This window comes from Cibotium barometz, chromosome 33, assembly GCF_041138505.1.
Source record: "Cibotium barometz isolate CiBa-2024 chromosome 33, ASM4113850v1, whole genome shotgun sequence".
In the NCBI taxonomy this organism is placed as follows: domain Eukaryota; kingdom Viridiplantae; phylum Streptophyta; class Polypodiopsida; order Cyatheales; family Cibotiaceae; genus Cibotium; species Cibotium barometz.
In genome coordinates this window covers 43731149-43752954 of record NC_141078.1, presented here as the reverse complement: position 1 = coordinate 43752954, position 21806 = coordinate 43731149, and the positions used below count along the sequence as shown (strand labels likewise).

Genomic DNA, 21806 nt, shown 5'->3' with positions numbered 1-21806 from the left:
ATAATAAACACGTTGCATTCAACCTTAAGCTTGAGCTAAGCGATGTGGATCGGCAGACGACGACCTTCATGATGAAGTGGAAGGAGTGGTGTCTTTGGTGTGTCTTCTTGGCCTCTCTAGGGGCTTAGGAGCCATGGAGAAGAGGTGCCCCCTAACATGGTCAATGGAATCATGGATATTCTTTTATACTTCATGAATTATTCCATTAAAAAATAAGCACTTTTGAAAAGTGTTTTGAGCGCCCTCTTTTCTTCACATCGAAGGAGTATACTTTGGGATTCGAATCGGCTCCTCGGGGGAGGACCCATCAAGCGCAGAAGACTCGTAGCCCTATTTCTTCCCCTCTCCGCGTCCTCTTCCAATCGGGTGCATCTGTGCGCAGTGTTCATTGTGCAGTGCACCTCCAAAAATTTGCCCTAATCGGCCGGCCGCCCACGATTTCTTTCCTGTCAGAATTTCGACTCGATTGAGGCTCTATCGTGTCAATAAAAAAGAGTCTCGTGGGCTGCCGAATGCTAGAATTTGGGTTCAAATCGAAGAGCTCTTGCTCCTACTTGGATCCGTAGGTCGCTAATTTGTCTTGATTCTTTAAAGAAGTGCCATTCTGCAGTAAATTTCCATTGATCTGAGGGAGATTCCCTTGTTGGGTCTATGCGAAGAATCATTAATTTGTCGTGATTAAAGAGGTGCCAATCTGCAATAAATTTCCATTGATTTCCTTGTTGGGTCTGTGCGAAGAATCATTAATCCTTTTCATGCTCTGCGCTTCTACAGTTGGGTTTCTGAGATAAGCTTCAAAAGGGTCCCTTTGGGTGAAATAATCCGCAATCTTCGCTTTTGATTGCTGGCTGAAGGGGTTCTTGCTGGCCGTGCTAGTGTACGGCAATGGGGTTCTTGCTGGCCGTGCTAGTGTACTAGTGTACGGCCATTCCGATTCCCAAGCAAGCAAATCCAGTGGGTTCTATTTTAATTCTCCACCTGGTTGCCTGTAGCAACCTGTGTGCACGCATGATGAGTCCTTCTTGGGGTTTCTCAGAACACAGAAATTAGAACTTTGTCTCAACCCAAACATCAGGGCTGGTGCACAATAATTTCCTTAGTTTGTTTCTGATCCTCGCCTCATGGACAATCAAAAGCTCACTTCCATGCCTCCTGGCCTCAAGCTATTCCCCAAGCTTCACCGCACTAAGTCCAGAGCTCAAGCTTACAGGGCCTCTGTCCTGCTTCTGACTTTCTTTGCTTATGCCCTTCTCCATGCATCCAGGAAGCCGCCCAGTGTAGTGAAGAATGTTCTCAGTTCTGATGTCTCTTCGCTAATGTCGCTGAACACGCCCAACAATCTGCCCCCTCTTCCATGGCCTCTGCACATGGTCTACATTAGAAAAGGAGCAGCATCACCGTCTCCATTCAATCATACCCCCAATAGTCTCCCTTTGAGGAGTGGCTGGGCTCCGTTTGATGGCAGTTCTGGGACTTCTCTGTTGGGAGATGTGGATGTAGCATTCCTGGCCTCTTACTCTGTGGGAATGTATGTTGCAGGGCACCTTGGCGACCGCCTTAGCCTCCGTTGGTTTCTTGCAGGTGGTATGGTGGGCAGTGGCATCTTCGTGTGTCTGTTTGGTTTGGCCTACTGGTGCAATGTGCACTGGCTTGGCTACTTCTTGATTGTGCAGATAATGGGGGGTCTTGTGCAAGCTACTGGATGGCCCTCTGTGGTCACAGTTTTGGGCAACTGGTTTGGGAAGACAAAGAGGGGTTTGATCATGGGTGTATGGAATGCACACACATCGGTAGGGAACATTTGCGGGAGTTTGATGGCATCCTCTGTGTTGAAGTATGGGTGGGGATGGTCCTTCTTGGTCCCAGGCATTGCCACGGCAGGAGGAGGTGTCGTCGTTTTCTTATTTCTGGCAGTGGATCCTGAGATAGTTGGGTTGCCATCGCCTTATGAGAGGACACCAAGCAGTGTTTCAGCTTTAGAAAAGGATGAGGTGGATGAAGAGAGAGGCTTTTCAGAGGTGGGTGCTAAGGCCTTGGCAGATTATAGAAGGGATATGAAAGTAGATGACAAGGAGCAGCCCCTTTTGAAAAATGATCAAAAGCTGGGTGACACATTTGATGAGAAGCTGGAAAACACTGCTGTGGGGTTCTTGGAGGCGTGGGCTATACCACGAGTGGCGCCTTTCGCATTCTGTCTCTTCTTCGCAAAGCTGGTGGCTTATACCTTCCTCTATTGGTTGCCATTTTACATCAAGCATACTGGTACTCTCAGTGTAGTTTTGATCTTAACTTAAGAATTGTTTTCTTATGCAATCATTAGATGCTAAATTGTTGTGAACTTGGGTTTTGCAGAGATACAGGGAGAATATCTCTCTGATACCACAGCTGGGAATCTGTCAACGGTCTTTGATGTGGGTGGGACGCTTGGTGGCATCCTGGCCGGATATCTTTCAGATAGAATGAATGCCAGGGCCATTGTGGCTGCTGCTTTTACCTATGCCGCTCTACCTGCACTCCTATTGTACCGCACCTATGGCAGTGAGACATTTTGGCTCAATGGAGTTCTTTTGTTCCTTGCAGGGATTTGTGTGAATGGGCCCTATGCTCTCATCACTACAGCAGTGGCAGCTGATCTTGGCACTCATGAATCATTGAAGGGGAACTCAAGAGCTCTGGCCACTGTTACAGCTATCATAGATGGGACTGGATCTGTAGGGGCAGCTGTGGGACCGCTGATAACTGGGTATATTTCCCAAACAGGATGGAATTCTGTCTTTTTCATGTTGATGTTATCAGCAACTATTTCTGGTTTGCTTCTGACAAGACTTGTTATTGAAGAGTGGAAAGAATACTCAACAAGATTGAAACTCAGGAGGTTGAGGCATGTAGATCTAGCATAAGTTGAAGGAAATTTTGTCAGGTGTACAGCTTTGGCGGTTATAACATATTGATGCTCTTATTGTGAGAGTACGTATTGTACAGCAAGATTTGAGTTCGAGAGTTGGCTCTTGAAGGATCACCCACAAACTGGTTTCAAGGGATATACTGTTTCTTGCAAGCAAAATATATTTCTAAACAGCTTTGATCCTCACCTTGAACATCACACAACTACATGCAAAAAAGGAAAAAATAGAAGGTTGCTGAGTCAAAAATGCGGAGTTTGATGATGTTGAGAACTTGGGATGGTCAGATATGGGTGGCAAAAGTCTGCCTATTACCGCAACCAATCAGCCAAACAGCAACCCATACTGTAAATATCCACCTTCAATGGACCGGCCGATTTTTCAACCACCAGTAAAGATGGCATGTTGTTTAGGTTAGAAAGGTGTTTTCTGTTGCCATTTTGTGAAGAAAAGCATTTTTCACATGTCATTGTAAGACATGCCTATTCATTCTATGCAAGCAGGCTCATGAGAATGCCATGCCATGCCATGCCATGCTTGTGCGGAGGTACACACGTGCATCAGTGAGTGAGGCTTTACTTCTAAAGGATGTAAAATATTCTATTTGGTGTAGAGACTCTGTGCTTTGGAGTGAATTTCTGAATCTTTAGAAAGATGTCAACATCGAGTCTTAAGTTTCACCATCAGTTATGCCTTTTCATGCTATGCAAGCAGTCTCATGAGAATGCCATGCCATGCTTGTGCAGAGGTACACACGTGTATCAGTGAGTGAGACTTTACTTCTAAAGGATGTTGGTGTAGAGACTCTGTGCTTTGGAGTGAACTTCTGAATCCTTAGAGAGATGCCAACGTCGAGTCTTAAGTTTCACCACCATCAGTTTTGTATGTTTGTTGATACTACACTGGGTGCAAACTATCATGTATATTTGTTGAAAGATGCTTATGGTATGCTGCTCATGTCTATGCTTGAAAACATGTGCGCAACATTCATGAAATGGTGATGAAAAGCCTTCCGGTTCATCCTAGCTGGGACCATGTACCAAGAGGTAGTGAGTTCAAGCCCTGACACTAGGGGGTTGTGAGTGGTGTAGCTTCAAGCTCTAGCTTGGCTACATCCGCTAGAAAGGGGGAGGGGTGACATCCCTCTCCCTCTGTAGGGTTGTGAGTGGTGTAGCTTCAAGCTCTAGCTCGGCTACATCCGCTAGAAAGGGGGAGGGGTGACATCCTTCTCCCTCTCTCGTGACATTCCCTTCTCTCTCTCTCTTTCCCTCCTTCAGCCCCACCTATGCCTGGGCTGTTTCCACACCGGGTTGGTTGGCAAACTGGTTTTCACTTCTCAAACATTAATGAAGAAGAAGACGAGCCCTCTGAGTTCAACTTGAAGAAGAAGACGAGCCCTCTGAGTTCAACTTGTTGTTGTGAGCCCAAAAGATCGAGGTTCTCAAAAACAATCAAAAGTACTCAAAGACGCAAAGATATAGATCTTAAAAGATCATAGTCCACATACAATCAAAAGTACTCAAAGACAAAGATATAGATCTTAAAGATCATAGTGCATATATTATTGTTTGTGGTATCAACACAACTTTATTATTTACTTGGCTGTGTGCCAACCTTTAGTTATTTTATTCGCTGTCCATTTTATATTATCAGGGCATGATTCATATACGTACATGTGAGTGTAATTATTTATGGTTACAAACTTAGTTGTATGAATATATATTATTTATGTAATCTTAAGCCCAATTTTGTAAAGGTTTACTATTTACGACTCCATGGCTATTTTTGTTAGGAAATTCATAGATACCCATGTGAGGAAGACGGAGCTACTCACATTGGGGGGTGAAGGGGGAGATTGCACCCAATACTTGTGTTGTGTTCATTTCCATGCTTTTCTTATGCTTTGCCAAGTATTGATTTATTTGCAAGAGGTCATTTAATTCTAATCAAGTGATAAGTATGTGGTAGGGATTTCTCCTTGTACCAAGATCTTATCTCAGTGGTATCAGAGCTTTGGCCAATTTCAAGAGGGAAACTATAAAGCTTGCACAAAGGTAAGGGAAAAGGGCAAGAAGCTTCAGAAGGAAGACCTTTGGACAAAGGAGAAGGCAAGGGAAGGACCTTTGTGCAAAAAAAAGCTTGACTTGAGGCTTCAATAAGGTGGACATATGAGGGGAAAAATGATTTTTTCTACTCATATATGCAAAGACATGAAGATTTGGTGAGCAGAACAGGGCGACCTCGAAAGGGGCCAAAAAGCTTGAGCTTGTAGGGAGCTTACAAAAAGCTTAATCTGCTTTTTATCATTAGCACATGTATTAAGGGTATGCCCTCATTCATGCATATTAAATCGGGCATTTTTGGGTGTTAAGAGGAGGACAAACGTTTTTGGCAGGCAAATTAACATAAGGTGGGCCAACAAAATTTTCTTCCATCATTCGAGTTAAAGGTTAGTCAATTTATTGCTGTATTTTGCTTTTGCAGCTTATTTTCATTATTACTCTATTTTCTCATGGTTCACAACCCACTATTCAAGACCAAATCAATCACAAATAGCCACACTTGCAACTTATCTTCATTATTACTCTATTTTCTCATGGTTCACAACCCACTATCCAACTCAATGGACTTCATGCACAAATAGCCACTGAAAGGGAGTTGTGAAGGGAATTAGAACACCATCTTTCTTGGAGAGAGCAGTATAAGACACGCTAATTTAGAATCATATGACTCTCTAAAGAGGATCCCATCCGTAGAATCATCTAACCAATTCTTTAGGCATTGCCTTTTAAGAACGAGAGCAAAAATAGCCGTAAAGCTTCTACTTTCCAAAATTATGACAGGAAGAAAGATGCACGTGTTGTACTTTCTCGGCTTAGCTAACTTGATGATTATTATTCAAAGGAGAAATCCTCCGAAAGAAATAAAATCAAGTGTGATATTAGCCTTTTGGTGCAGGGCGATGCTTAGTAGTGACATGCCACAAAGAATAGCCATCATAAACCCCATACTTGGAAATCCTAATTAAGAAAAATTTTCTACCACCACAAGGCTAGAGCTAGACAACAATGGGATATTTTACATCAGATGGGAGAAAGACTCTATGTGTGCTTATGTTGATAGATTTTAGCACAATCTTTTGTGGGCCGTAGAGAAAGTCCATGAGAAAGACAACAGAGAAAATTCATAATTAGACTGAGACCCACTATTAGAGTTGAAGTCAATATGTTTCATCCACATTCTCTTAGACTGCCATATCAACCATGAATTATGAGAGGAAGGATGGATTTCAAAAGGAGTGGAACCTTGATGAAAAAGATTGGGATTCTTCCTAAAAAGATTTGACAAAGCCAACGGTAATAATAGTAATGCAAAGAAGGTTGATACTCTACCAATCCTAATAAAAGGGACTCCAAGCAGGCTAGTGTCATCCGACATTACATGTGTAACAAATAGGTCCATGCCACTACAGATTGTTTGGAGAAGAAAAAGAACAACGTGGCAAAGGTGCACATGATCGAGGATGATGGGGAACAACGATTATTTCAACAAGCAGTAAGAGCGTAACATCGAACATGACTATCTTGACTACGAAGGTAAGGGTAAATCTCATTGTCTTTTGAAATGAAAGGACCATTAATGTAAAAGGTGTTACTATTTTACATGATGATGGTAGCACCCTTGATTTCATTTTGGAAAGAACTTTTGAGATTGCTAAACTTCGTGTCTGTACTCTCACATTTTAAGGTTAAGCCTACTTTCATTGGCACAAAGTATAACACAAGAGAACTGAAGAGGATTAGGTCTATCTATCAAACCCTATATTGGATAAGAGAGATTTCTATGTAGCACCATTGTAGGGGGTAGATATCATTTCAAGGATACCTTGGAGACATTAATATAATCCTTATTATAATTTATGTCTAAGATTAAGTTAAGATCCTTCCTTTAGCTATTTTTGGTCTAAGTTCATAGCCTTAGAGATCTACTTAAGTAAAAAATAAACTACTTCATATTTAAATAACTCTAGGTACCTACTTTCCATTTCTTTTTTTGCGGTTGAGTTGTTTTCTTTACTAAATTCTAGAGAGATAAACATTGAAATGGAATAAGGTTTGTTAATGGGATAAACAGTTTTCACATGTGCCTTTTATTTCTCAATTCTTTTAAACAACTAAGGTAGGGATTTGCACATCGCTTGGATAATGGTTTTGTAAATCTGAACCTTGGGTAATAAGATCATTAGTGGCTTTCTCTCTCTCTAAAATTTAGGGATAAATCATCACAAAGGAGATTAGTGTAATGAAAGGGACTTGAGTTTGTATATAAGGAGAGGCTCATGGGCATGGATATGGCCGAGCAAGTATGAGGCCCAACATTAATGAGCGTGAAAAGGTGGGCAAGTATATAAGTGAATATTGTAACTAGGGGCATTAATCGCTTTTGACTAATCAAATCATATTTTCTTGGAGCTCTATGCTTCTATGGCTATGGTGGTACTCCCTTGAGTGCATGTGGTACTCCATCATGAGTGCACTTCCTTTCTTTCTCTCTCCATCATTACAGTGGTATCAGAGCCTTGTCTTTGATCCAAACTTTTTGAAAATTTTCAAAATTTTTGTATTTCTTGATTTTCTTGGAAATTTTCTTGATTTTGATTGATACCTTGATCAAGAAATGGGGCATGGGGAGTGTGGAATGCTGGAATTCTCCTTGATTTTTGAATTGATTAATGTTTTGGGAGGCTATGGGTCATTGTGGACCAAAAATTAGGGTAGTGCCAAAATTTGAGGGACATGACCAAATTTGGGAGAAATTTAAACTAATCATGATTAAGGCCTTAATCCAAAACGTTTATGATCTTCCCTTCTTCTCCACATGCTTGATTCTAAGGGAAAATAGGGTTTTCATTCTTTAGCCATTGAGCATCATTGATTTAGGGTTTTGATAGAGCATATCAAATCTTTCCAATGAACCTTGCATTGTGTGCTTCATGAATTTTTTTCATGGAGGAATTTTGGATTGTTTTCAGCACCGTGTTGAGGGTGTTGTGATGCAGTTTTGTGCAAAATCAGAGCTTACATAACAGTCGTATGCCTTCTTAAGCTTAGATCAAGCTAATACAAGCTTAATGCAAGCATTTAGGCCTTAATAAAGGCTGCATACTGCAACAGCACTCTGCGCGTTTTCTGTGAGAGAGTTCATTGCCGTTTGTTGCATTTTCATAGTGTTTTTTTTAATGTGTGGTTTTCTGCATTTCCATAGCCATGGAGCAAGCCAAAAAGCTTGCTTAAGCTTGGCTTAAGTAGAGCCAAGCTTAAGCTTGGCAAAATAAGGGGAGTTAAGGCTACGTTTTTTCCTGGCTGAAGGACTATGGGCATGGATGATGGTGGACATGGAAGGGGTCGTGAAGAAGCTGCATTTATCAAGCTATAATTTCAATGAATATGATCATCTTCTTGTAAGATCCCTCCCAAGCCATGTAACGATTCTCTTTTAATATAGGTTTCAAGAAGAAAGAGAGTGCACTTCGAGAGAGACTATAAGGCTTGAAACGTTAAGAAAGTGATAGAGTAAAAATATTAGTTCCAAAAATCTAAAAAGAAATAAGAAGATAAGAATAGATCTATTAAGAGATAAATATCTCCAAAAATAGAATTTTGAATTTAGGTGATAGGAGGTCATATTTAGAGTACTTTTACATATTTAGAGTCCATGCACACTAAAAATATGAAAAAGCAACACGTTTCTAAAGATGGCGTGTTTGCGGCTATATACAGACGTTTTTACCTATTCTGCTGCCCACACTGGCTTGTAGACCAGATGCCTTCCGGTTCTTTTAGGTGGCTGCATGACCATATTCTGAGTTTTAATCAGAGTTATGGCTGAAACAATTTGCTGGTTCTGTCAAGGTCTTTACACAGGGAAACTGTAAGAAGCAGCAAGTAGCCTCAAGGTGATTCTAGACCTAGAGTTGTATATATATATATATATATATATATATTCATTCTCACTTGTGCATATGCTTAGACGCTAGTGGAGTCCTCACATACATCATTTTTAGCAAAGAGTTGTTGTAATTACGTGGAGTTAAGGATGCGAGTAACATCGCGGGACCAAGCAACGTCTCCGCCGAACCAAGCAATGTCTCTGCTCGGCGGACCAAGTAACACCACTGTGCAAGCACTGCCACCGCCGTCAATATCGTCCAAGTTAGAAACGCTCTTTAAGTTTTGCAAAAACCATTGCATTACGTGACCTAGTAAGATTAAGAAGTCCTACACAAAAATTGGCCTTAAAAAAAAAAAGAACAAGGGCATATAACAATGGAAAATGCTTTAATAAAGAATATCTTATCTCAAGTTGAAAAGATTGTTTTCTCTTGTTTACTGTAAATGTGATGGAATTGTATTTTCTCTTGTTTGATTGGTTGTTACCAATTAATCGGTTGTCGGCTGATCTTATGAGGTTTGATTAGTTTTTACCAATCGATCGGTTGTCGTGATCTTATGAGGTTTGATTGGTTGTTACCACAATCGATCGGTTGTCATCACCGGTCCACCCTAAAGCTATCCTCCTACTTTTGGGGAACAACCCACTAGATGCTTGGATTTGGACCCATCTAGGTGGATGAGCTGCTTGCTTTCGGGTGCGAGGGGCAAGTGGTGCAAATAAAAGCCAGCTAAGGGGCACACCCCTCGAGGGGGCAGGTGGGACTTAGTGGAGGCTCTGAGTTTTAAACGTCACCGCTACACCAAGGATGAGGGAAATGGGGACCCACTTAGTAGTCCTCACCAAGCTGGTGAGTGATGTTCGGAGTTCTAGACCCCTCCATGAATAATTGCTACCGCAAGAACCATGTCGCCCATGTTGGTGCGAGGTTTCCTCTGGGAGCACGTGAATAATGTAATGAGCACAAGTGATAATGTTATGACTGTGTTTGAAGATCCATTTGTTTTCAACTGTTTTGGAAGAACTATCTTAATGAATTAGTGAGACGGGAAATAATTAAAGAACCTGTTTTTATATGTTTCACAGTGTGGTAGGACCTAATTAGATAACAAAAATGATTGGGTGCGTGGGTGAAAACTAGGTGGATGGATGCCCCGATGGCACCATCCTATGGATGGGTGGACCCAATGAGTCGGGTAACTTTCCAACATAATTATTATTTACGATCCGTAATAGAATAGCGCCCAAACAAGTCCATTTTAGGAGACCGAGCTAGTGGTCGTGCCTCATAAAGAAAAGAGGGAACAGGTGTTAGCTTCCATGAACCAAGTGTGAACTTGTTCCATCCTCGATCACGCACATTGAGTGCCATTTGATCGGAGGAATAGATTCCTATTAGAATAATTATGTTTCCCCTGCGAGATAGAGTTAGGTCCTTTCCTTTGCTTGTATCCTCATGTTTCCAAGAGATCGAGGTGTCCTCAATCGAAGACAAAGGGGACTTAGCTGCCTATCAAAAGGATCTCCTTGAGCCAGCTAGGGCGGGACCTTACACTTCTTCAAGCTTCAACCATTGAGCAACTATGCTTGGACTAAGGTTTCATCTATGCCTTTGAATACCATGGATTTAAGCATTGTAGAATGGCCTTTCAAGCTAATTGATCACTGAGGTTTCAAGCATGTTTAAAAACTTCTCTTCAAGCTACTTGAATGCCACAGATTGAAGTTTGATTGCCAATGCTACAAACATTTGCATGCTACATGTAATGGTGGTATGCCCATGGTATTTGGAAGTCTTTGTATGGCCATAATACCTACCATTGAGGTGATTTTGGAATGCATCACATGAGCTCTTGTTTAGCTTAAGCAATAAGCAAGCATCACACTTTTGGTAGTCATTGAGCCATTAGAGTTCCTACTTTTGCCATTTGGTTGATAGCTTACTCATTGATGAGGGCTATGGAGTAAAGGCAAAAGGCTGAAGTGATTTACATGAAAACAATGAGGTGTGGTTCCATATTGTTGCCAAATACTAGCCTGATGCAAGCACATGCATGTGTCTACATGGACCAATGATTGCATTGATCTTGGGAGTTCCAACTTGAAGCTAATCCTTGCAATTCATTTGCCTTGTGATTCACATGATGTGGGATGCTATTTGGATGTTTTTTTTGTGGTGATTTGGTGTATCGGAGCTACTTTGGATAATTGGGGAAAAGCATGAGTACATGCTCTTTGTAATGGATAAAATGAAAATAGCATGAGTCATGCTAAACACATTGTAAGTGCTCCTACCTTATCTTTTTGAAGCTACATCCACATACACCTCACTCTTACCCTCACTTCAATTCCTAGTATCTAGTATGCTTGTGAGGGTACCTCGGGCATTGGAGGAGAGGCGGGGGGGAGCATGGCATGAACTCTCCTTGTTGTGAGTGCTTGTTGGTAAAGCGGCAAGGAGGGGGATTAGGTACTTGGATGTGAAGACTTGGCCCCAACTTGTGCCTAGAATCAGATTAGGTACGAGGGTGGGAAGGCTTGGCCGGGAGATCGACAAGCATAAAGTGCTCCTTTGACACACATTCGTCAAATGTTGCAAGCATGTTGAGGCTATGGAAGCCAAATGTCACTTGATTGGGCATGCCATGGATACATAGTGAGCATAAGAGTTGCATGAGCAAGTGTATGCTTTTGATCGTGATTACTTGGGTCATTATATCATGATTGGACATTGGGCAAGTGCTTATGGATTTTGATTGAGATTTGGGCCAAATTGCGAGGAGATTATGGTAAAAATTTTATGATTTTCTTACACTATGTAGTGTGTACAGAAGTGCAATTCAGTCCCAATCCATTCAAGATCTCTCAAGGGCCTTTGGAAGCCTTTAAAGGGCGTCTTAAAGCAAACCTAACAAGCCATCAAGTGGTTGATTCAGACACCATCTTAGGGTACAAAGGGGACAATTTTGTGAGATTGAAAACCCTAATTCAGTCAAAAATAGTGCAGACTAAATTGAAGGTGTTTACATAGCCTAAGAGCACTACCTAAGAGCTTCCAAATGAGCCAACAAGTTTCCAATTCCATTATTGTTTGGATGGTCAACCTCACATAGTTGGCTTTCAGCAAAAGTCAAAACAGAGAGGTATAGGGGTGCTCAGAGTGGTGATCCAGGGTGATAGAAGTTTTCATCTCGTCAAGGCGAACGCGGTAAACTAAGGAACTCCCAATTTGGTTGTCGTTTGCTATACTAACCACTTGGTAGCATGGGAAATCGGGGAAGGCCATCGAGATTTTAAGCACAAGTGCCCGTGGAAGACAACCAAGCTCATGAGATGAAGTGGTTCGTGATGACATGGTACATGTGGATGATACTCCATTGGGTGAGAATCCACATTCCATTGTTGAACATGGGCAAAGTACAAGGGCTATGCAACAAGATAGTGGGCAAATAGTGAATGAAGAAATGCCGATGCACACTAATGGACATGATCAAATCTCATTGGGTAACATTACTTTGGATGTACTCTCACCGATGCAATCAAGGATGCTCAAAGGGATGCCCAAAAAGAGGTACTCTACATTAGTAGTGAGATTGTGCGTCAAGGTAATGAGAATGCCAAGTTGATGCATCAAATGGTGGACAAGTTGGATGAAAGGTTTGCAACTCTTGAAGACCGGGCCAAATTTTAGGTGTACAAAGGGGTGTTTGATCATGCACCAAATCCACACGGGAATCTTGGTGGTATAGGTTTGATCATGCACCAAATCCACATGGGAATCTTGGTGGTATGCAAGGAAAGTCAAATATGCCTTCAAGAGACCATCAAAGTGGGCATGTTCCGGGTTCTAGGTTTGGAAAGCAGCCCATAGTTTTGGATCCCATGGAAAGCTCTTCAAGAGGTGTTTACAATGTTAGTGGGAGATGGGATATACCGCACAATACCCATGGACGTTCTACATTGGACTCACCAAGAGCCAAAGATGTGAAAGACAAGATTACACTTCCCAAGTTTAAAGGGGTGAACACAACCATCGAGGAATTGGAGGAATGGACTAGCAAGATGGAGAGGTACTTTGCATTGTATCCCCGTGAGGAAGAAGACAAAGTACAATTTGCCGTGTTGCATTTGGAAGATTATGCCCATTCATGGTGGTGGTTTACTCAACATGAGAGTTTGCATTTTGACACTTGGGAGGCATTCAAAGATTCCATGTTTCAAAACTTCACATCTCCATTGGAACGGGCTCAATTGGTGGGACAATGGTATGACGGAGCAAAAGGGAAGTTCCGTCAAGGAATATTGCAACCAATTTAGGAAGCTTTCCATGTTTGTTGGAGGAATGAATGAGTAGAACAAAATGGTGAAGTACATACATAGATTGCAATTCTCACTTGGAGCTGATGTGAAGGCTCAAAGACCTCAAACTTTGCAAGATGCGAGGTATTATGCGGAGGTCTTTGAATCTAAGTATAAGGGGGGTGTTGCAAATAGATGGAATGCGGGATCAACTAAGCCATCTACTTTCAGCCTAAATGCAATAAAATGGCCAACTTCTACCTCTTCAACACCTTATGTACCTCGTGCAAGCTTCACTCCAACTTCTACTTCCATACAACGATATCCTAGTATGTATGGACAGCCAAGGAATGTGAAATAGAGTGGTTCTATGGCCAAACCTGCTCTCAAGAGTGATGCCAAATCTTCTTTCCTTCAAAGCAAAGTGATTAAGAAATTGTCACAAGTGGAGATGGAGGAGAAGAGGAAGAAAGGGGTTTGCTTCCTTTGCAATGAGAAATGGAGTCCCGAGCATAAAAAGGTTTGCAAGGCAAAGGAGGTGAGAGCTGACATGATCTTCAAGGTGGCTGAAATAAAGAGGCACCATTGGATTATGTGGATGAGGCTGAATTTTAAGATTGTGCAAATGAGGTAATAGAGAGCCTACTTTTGACCCTTCTCAAGAGTTTCCTTTTGATCCGGGTGGAGAGGATTGGGTAGAAGTTGAAAAAAAAAGAAAGGACAGCCATGCTTTGTGCCATTTCATAAGAAGCTAAAGCAGCATGCAAAGGTTCCAACACTTTGAGGCTTGTGAGGAAGATTTGGGGCAGATCCATTCATATACTTGTTGATTCGGTGAGCACACATAGTTTTGTGGACTCTAAATCAGTAAATTCTACCAAGCTAATCACCTTTCGCCTCACCAGTTTTGTTGGTGAAGAAGAAGAATGTGCATCGATTATAGGGATCTCAAGAAGATCACTATAAAGAATCAATATCCCATTCCAAGGATTGATGATTTACTTGATGAATTGAAAGGAGCAAAATACTTCTCCAAGATAGATCTCAAGTCCAGGTATCATCAAATAAGGATGAAAGATGGTGATGAGTTTAAAATGACATTCCGGACTGAATGAGGTATATTTCAATTCATGGTTATGCCTTTTGGATTATCAAATGCCCCGGCCAAATTTCAAGCTCTCATGAATAAAGTTTTGAAGTCATTCCTCTATAAATCAGTTTTGGCCTTCTTTGATGACATACTTATGTATAGCAAGTCAAAGGAAGAGCACTTGATGCATGTGGGGCAAGTGTTGAAGGTATTGAGAGAGCACAAGTTGTTTGCCAAGCAAAGCAAGTACACCTTTATGTCACAAGAAGTGGAATACTTGGGTCATATTGTGAGCAATGATGGTATTTAGATGGATCCCAAGAAGGTACAATGTGTGAAAGAGTGGCCTACACCATCCAGCACTACTCAATTATTAAGGGGATTTTTTGGATTATCATCCTTTTATTGGAGGTTCATATGCCATTATGCTCACATGGCAGCCTCACTTACCGATAGGCTTAAGAAGAAAGCATTTTTGTGGGATGTCGGCTGATAAGAGCTTTCAAGAGCTCAAGCAAGCACTCATTTCATCTCCAATATTGGTTTGCCCTGATTTTTCTAAGCCTTTCACTATACGGGCTGATGCAAGTGGGAGAGGAATTGGTGTCATGCTATATCAAGAACATGGGGTAGTTTCTTATGAGAGTAGAAAGCCCACTGAGAAGGAGAGGGAGCTTCATGTTTATGATCAAGAAATGTTGGCCATTTTACATGCCATAAAGAAGTGGAATCACTATTTGTATGGTGGGCATTTCAAAGTAAGGACCGATCATCGAGTACTCCAATTTTTCCTCACCCAACAAAACCTTTCTCCCAAGAAAAAGAGATGGCTTGCTACCTTTGCAAAATTATGATTTCGAGATCTCTTACACGGCAAGAAAGGATAATGTTGTGGTAGCGGATCACATTTTAGGATGATGTGGGCTTACACTATACATGCTATTTCGGAGGTGCATTATGATTGGATTCATGAGATACAAGAGGAGTATTTGGTGGATGAAATGGCTGGTCCAATGTTTCAAAAATTACAGCAAGGGTTATGTGATGAATATCCACATTTTGAGGTATACAATGGGTTGCTTTGGTACAAAGGAAAGGTCTATGTGGTTCCTCACTCATCCTTCAAGCTGAAAATCCTACAAGAGATACACTCTTCACCAATGGCAGGTAATTTGGGAGTGTTCAAGACCTATGATAAGATACGGAAGAGTTTCTTTTGGAACGGACTTTGGAAGGATGTGCATGACTATGTGCAAAAGTGTTTGCCTTGCCAACAAAACAAGAATCCAAATCAATTGCCGGGAGGATTGCTGCAGCCATTGCCTATTCCGAAAGGAAAGTGGACCCACATAGCTATGGGTTTCATTACCGGGCTGCCCACTACTAAGCAAGGGTGGAATAGCATCTATGTGGTAGTGGATAGATCAACAAAGGCAGCTCATTTCATACCCACAAAGGTGCAGTATACAGCTTCTATGGTGGCTCAACAATTTATGGAGCATGTGTTTAGGCTGCATGGAATGCCATAGCAAGTGGTGAGTGATAGGGATGTTAAGTTCATGAGCCATTTTTGGAAGAATGTCTTTGATTCCATGGGGACCACACTCACTCCAAGTACAGCCTATCATCCGCAAACGGATGGCCAAACCGAGAGGGTGAACAAGTGGCTCGAAATCTATTTGAGACACTATTGTTATGACACCTAATCTTCATGGGATAAATGGCTGCGCTTAGCTGAATTTTGCCATAAAAATACCTATCACATGAGTATTGGTATGTCTCCAATTGAAGCCATGTATGGGTATAAGGTGCATGTACCTTCCATTGCATTCAATGAGGAAAAGGTGAATCCTGAAGCCAAAGAGGAGATTGAGAAGATGTGTGCAATATTGCAAAGGTGCAAGGATAACATGGGTAAGGCACAAAACTAAATGAAGCAATATGCTGATGAATTGAGGAAGCATGTGGAGCTCAAGGAAGGGGATTATGTATTCCTAAGAATCCCTAAGTCAAGGTATGCTTCTTTGAAGGGAGACACCAATACAAAGCTTGCCCCATACAAGGTGTTGAGAAGAATTGGTGACGTAGCCTATCAATTGTTGTTACCTTCTACCACAAGGATCCACAATGTGTTTCATGTGTCACATTTGAAGAAGTATGTGGGGCCTCAATTGGAAGTGATTGATGAATTGCCTCCAATGGATGAAGAGGGAATGATTCAATATGTGTTAGAGAAGGTGATTGGAATGAGGGAAAGACACCTTTGTAATAGGTCTATTGTAGAGTACCTTGTGAAGTGGAGAGGCTTGCCTAATGAATAAGCTTCTTGGCAGTCCGAAGGCTTCATGAAAAACCATCCGGAGCTCTACAAGCAATGAATCAAAGTGGATGAAGTGGTATAGCTATTCGGTGTCTTTGGATAGCTATTTGCATGGATTTGGATGATGATATGAAGGATGCCATTGCTGTAAATTTATTGTATTATGGACAGCCATGGTCATTGGTATAGTTCACTACTCATCAATCAAGTTCAACAAGACTTTGCGGGCTTATGAATATCATAGAGGACAGTCCATATGTACATCAAATAAGTGGACAGCTCTATGTGGAGATTTCTTGTGTGAGACATTTTTGGAATTGCAACAAATGTACTTCCGCATTCATGAGGGAAGTTAAGAAGAATTCATATAGCCCATACATTGCTCCATACATGGTTTCGAGGACAAAACCTTTGGGTGGTGATGGTTTGTAATGAAAGGGGCTTGAGTTTGTACATAAGGAGAGGCTCATGGGCTTGAGTTTGTACATAAGGAGAGGCTCATGGGCATGGATATAGTCGGGCAAGTATATAAGTGAATATTGTAACTAGGGGCATTAATCACTTTTGACTAATCAAATCATATTTTCTTGGAGCTCTATGCTTCTATGGCTATGGTGGCACTCCCTTGAGTGCATGTGGTAGTCCATCATGAGTGCACTTTCTTTCTTTCTCTCTCCATCATTACAATTAGATTTCAAAGTGGCTTGAATAATTTATTTTTAGGAGTAAAATGATCCTAAATTAATATTAAATCTATATGTGCATATGCATTAGGGTTTTCTCTCTCTATAATTTGTAATTCAGACCTAAACTATTTCTCCTAATTCTAAGGTTGAATAGTTCTCTTAACCTAACCTTTGCTTAGATTATTCTAGGTGCACATAATTTTATGTGGTCCTAAAATTAATATTTCTTTAAAGATCCTAAAAGGAATGAAGGTCAATTAATTCGCTAGGTTTCAAAAATTTTATCCCAGAATAAAAAATTTATTAAAATACACAATCATAATCTAGTTTATATTCTTATGAGAAAAAAGGGTCAATTTTAATCTATTAAAGCCTTCTGCTCACACAACCTTAATAAAACCTTACCCTTAGTTATAGATAGATCCTCCTAGGGTACCGTGTACTAATTAAATACAAAATTACTATTTTATTTGTTCAATTTGAATTAAGATGATCAAGTCAATTTAAATGCAAGAAAATAATAATTTTTTGAATATGAGAGTTGATTGTACCTTTTGGCCTAGCGTTAGGGTTGAAGTAGAGTCTAAAGATGAAGTAGATATGTTGCACATGCTCCTAGAAGTCTGCAAGCTTTTTAAAGCTTGCGAATATGTTGCAGTGCTCCCAAAGCTCTTGTACATGTAAATGAAGTAATCAAAGTGTCAAACAATCATTATACTACGTAAAATGATGTGCAGAAGCTATGCAAAGTATGCTTTCCTCTCCGTCGTGAAAAATTTATGTATTTATCAAGGGCTAGGGGGCCTTTATATACTTGAAAATGATGGCTAACCACTCCACATGCTCCCCTAGTTAACTCAAGGTTAGTAGCCCATAATATCCCAAACAACTAAAGCTAGGAATGCATGCAACCACCCATTTTCCATGTAACTACCTCTTCCTCATGCAAATGATGGCTAACCACTCCACATGCTCCCCTAGTTAACTCAAGGTTAGTAGCCCATAATATCCCAAACAACTAAAGCTAGGAATGCATGCAACCACCCATTTTCCATGTAACTACCTCTTCCTCATGCAACTAACCCTTACTCTTAGTGAACTAGTCGTTCTCATACATGATTCACTCCAACTAATAATCTTCATACTCATCTCCTCATTTATTTAATTTTCTTAGCCTCTAAATTAAACCTTGCTCTATTAACCTTACCCATTCAACCTTAGATAATTTAATGTGTGCATTCCCATTTACAATTGCCAAAGTCAATATTTTTTATCCACACAAGATTTATTTTTTAATGTGCATAGGGAATATTTTTTAATTTTTTAATTTTTTTTTAAATATTTTCACTACTTTTTAAAATTATTTTTCTCTCTTTTGTGGGGGGTGCACATTTGCATATGGGAGAGTCTCAATAAAATTGTGAACTCGTCGCCTTAGTCCAATTTACTCCCTATTCATTTATCCTTTTCTTTTCTCAAGGTCTTAAGCTTTCCGCATTAACTTGGCACTTCTCTCTCTAGTGTCTCTTAAAATATGCACCACAAAATGCCACATGGTATGAGGTATCTCACATTCTTTTTCACTTAAAGAATCGAGATGTCCTCATCTCGTGACTTGGGACTAATCCTTCATCAAATCTTCCTCTATCTCCCAAGTGGCTTCTTTAGCTGGAAAAATTTCCCACTTAGCGAGATACTCCTTGATATTTCTAAGCAGCTTTTCTCTAATATCTAAGATTGCTTCCAGTTCCAATTTTACTCATCCTTGATCTCTCAAAAAGCAATTTTCTCGTCATCCAAAATATTACTAGGATCTGGAACATACAATAAACTAACAGAAGACATTGTGGATTCTCAGCAGATACAGAGGAAGTAGAAGGACATAAGCTTGATCTCCAATCCTCCTAGTAATCACATATGGTCCATAATAGCCAAGTGATACTACTTCTTGTTCTTTATTAAGAAGAGAGAACTTCTCTTGGGTCCTACGTGCAAAAAAACAATTTTACTTTCTTTCAATTCCTTGTTTGGTTCTTTTCAAATCACTATATTTGCTTTTGCATGTCATGATACCAACTGCTAGAGTTCTCAAGACATTTCTTTTTGTAAACTCTTGGAGTCGCACCCAAATTTCTCAAGAGATCGCAACTCTTTTTCTTCTACTATCTTCTAAGGAACTATAATTTCTGTCTAAGGTCAAGTTAAGGTCATTAGAAGATCGCGTAGAAGAAAGAGATCACAACTCTCTTTCTTCTACAATCTTCTAAGGTCATTATAATTTCTGTCTTGGACATTTTCAACCTAAGTTCATAGGCTTAGAGATTTACTTAAGTCAAAAATATGCTACGTCATATTTAAATAACTCTAGGTACCTATTTTCCATTTCTTTTCTGGGGTTGGATTGTTTTCTTCACTAAATTCTTGAGAGATAAACACAGTGAAATGGAACGAGGTTTGCTAATGACAAATTGGTTTCACACGAGTCTTTTATTCCTCAAGGTCAGGATTTTCACATCGCTTCGATAATATTTTTTTTGCATTTATCTCTCTAAAATCTAGGATAATTATAAATCTAATTTATTCTTAAAATTAAATTATTCAAGTCACTTTAAAATCTAATCTCCTTTGTAGTGATTTGTCCAATTTGGTTATTCTCTTTCTATAAATTTGATTCAAACCTAGAATTTTTCTCCTAATTATAAGGTTGGTTCAATTCTCTTAACCTAACCCTTGCTTAGATTAATCTAGGTGCACATAATTTTATATGGTCCTAAAATTAATAAATCTTTAATGATACTAAGGTTCACATGCTAAATAAAGGTCAATTAATTCTATGTTTTGGGATATATACAGAAACCTTTCCCATCAAAAAAGTTTGGGATATATATAGAAACCTTTCCCATCGCAAAAACCTTATCCCATCACAAAAGTTTGATAATTTACTCAATCATAATCTACTTTATATTCCTATAAGAAAAATGGATGAATTTTAATCTATTAAAGCATTTATGGTCACATAACCTTAATAAAACCTTACCTTAAGGTGAAGATAGAGCTTCTTATGGTGTTGTGCAATAATTAAATAGATTATTAATAATTTATTTATTCAATTTAAATTAAGATTATCAACTCAATTTAAAAAGAAGACATGTAGTACATTCTAGAGGTCTCTAAAGTGTTGTAGTGGTCCCAAAGCTCTTGTGTATATGCGTACCGAAAGTGCAAAACAATGATTTTACTAGGTAAAAATGATGTACATATGCCTAAAACTATGCAGAATACTCTCTCCTCTCTTTCATGAAAAACTCATGTACTTCTCAGGGGCTAGGGGGTCTTTATATACTTGAAAATGATGAATGATTACTTTACATGCTCCCCTAGTTAACTCAAGGTTGGTAGCCCACAATATCCCATGCAACTAGTGCTAGGAATGCATGCAACCATCCATTTTCCATGTAACTAACCCTTACTCTTAGTGAAATAGCTCTTCTCATGCACAGTTCACTCCAACCAATAGTCTCCATAATTATCTCCTCATTTCTTTAATTATGTTGGTCTCAAAATTCAACCTTATCTATTAACCTTACCCATTCAACCTTAGACAATTTAATGTACACATTCCTAATTCACAAGGCCAATATTTTTCATCCATGCATAGATTTAATTTTTAATGTGCAAGGGGAATATTGAATTATCATTTTCTCTTTAATTTTCTTATTATTTTTTCATAACATTTTTAAAGGTTTTTTTCCCCTTTCCCAATTAATGTGTTGGGGGGTGCACATGTGCCCATGTGCACATGGAAGGGTCCCAAAAAATTATGCACTCACATCACCCTAATCCACTTTGCTTCCTAATAATTTATCTAATTTTTTATTTCTAGGGATCTTTTACTCATTAACTTGACACTTATCTTTGTAGTCTCTCTCTAGAATACACACCATAAAAAGCAATACCCCTAGTTAGTTTTTCACATGATAAGAGGTATCTTACATTCTCCCCCACACTTAAAGTATTGAGATGTCCTGATCTCACAAAAACTAGGGATAATTTCATCAAATTTCCACTTTACCACATAATTTCATCAAATTTCCACTATTTATAAGAGACTTTTCTTTCACATCTAAGATTTCTTTCAGTTCTAGTTTTACTTGTCCTTGAGCTAGAAAAGCAATTTGCTCATCATCATCGAAAATATGACTAGGATTTATAACATACCTCAGTAGACTAACATGGAAGACATTGTGGATTCTCAAATATGATCGAAGTAGAAGTTCATAAGCTTGACCTCCAATCCTTTGAGTAATCACATATGGTCCACAATACCTAGGCGATAACTTCTTGTACTTTCCTAACTTCTCTTAAGTCGTACACGTAGAAAAACCATTTCACCTTCTTTGAATTCCCTATTTGATCTTTTTAGATCAGCAAATTGCTTTGCAATGTGTCCTGGGTAACTTTGATACCTTTCTCTATAGATTGATTCATCTTATCGCCTTTGCTAAGTCAGCTAAAAATTTCTATCCTTTAACTCTATAAACCCCAAATATTCAATA

General features: G+C 39.7%; 1 protein-coding gene across 1 annotated transcript; it reads left to right on the top strand.

The window, feature by feature from the left end:
• Positions 1–274: 274 nt before the first annotated feature.
• On the top strand, positions 275–3564 carry LOC147619613 (putative glycerol-3-phosphate transporter 5). Its single transcript, XM_086773283.1, has 2 exons — positions 275–2262; positions 2353–3564. Exons 1-2 carry the CDS (start codon positions 1122–1124, stop codon positions 2898–2900), a joined length of 1689 nt encoding a protein of 562 aa, XP_086629409.1. The 5' UTR covers positions 275–1121; the 3' UTR covers positions 2901–3564.
• Positions 3565–21806: the final 18242 nt, after the last annotated feature.

What these genes read in the sequence shown, in the direction of transcription:
- LOC147619613 (XM_086773283.1), top strand. Translation starts at nt 1,122, where the DNA reads ATGGACAATCAAAAGCTCACTTCCATGCCTCCTGGCCTCAAGCTATTC. An exon ending in ATTTTACATCAAGCATACTG is followed by an intron (nt 2,263 to 2,352) that starts GTACTCTCAGTG and finishes TGGGTTTTGCAG; the next exon opens with AGATACAGGGAGAATATCTC.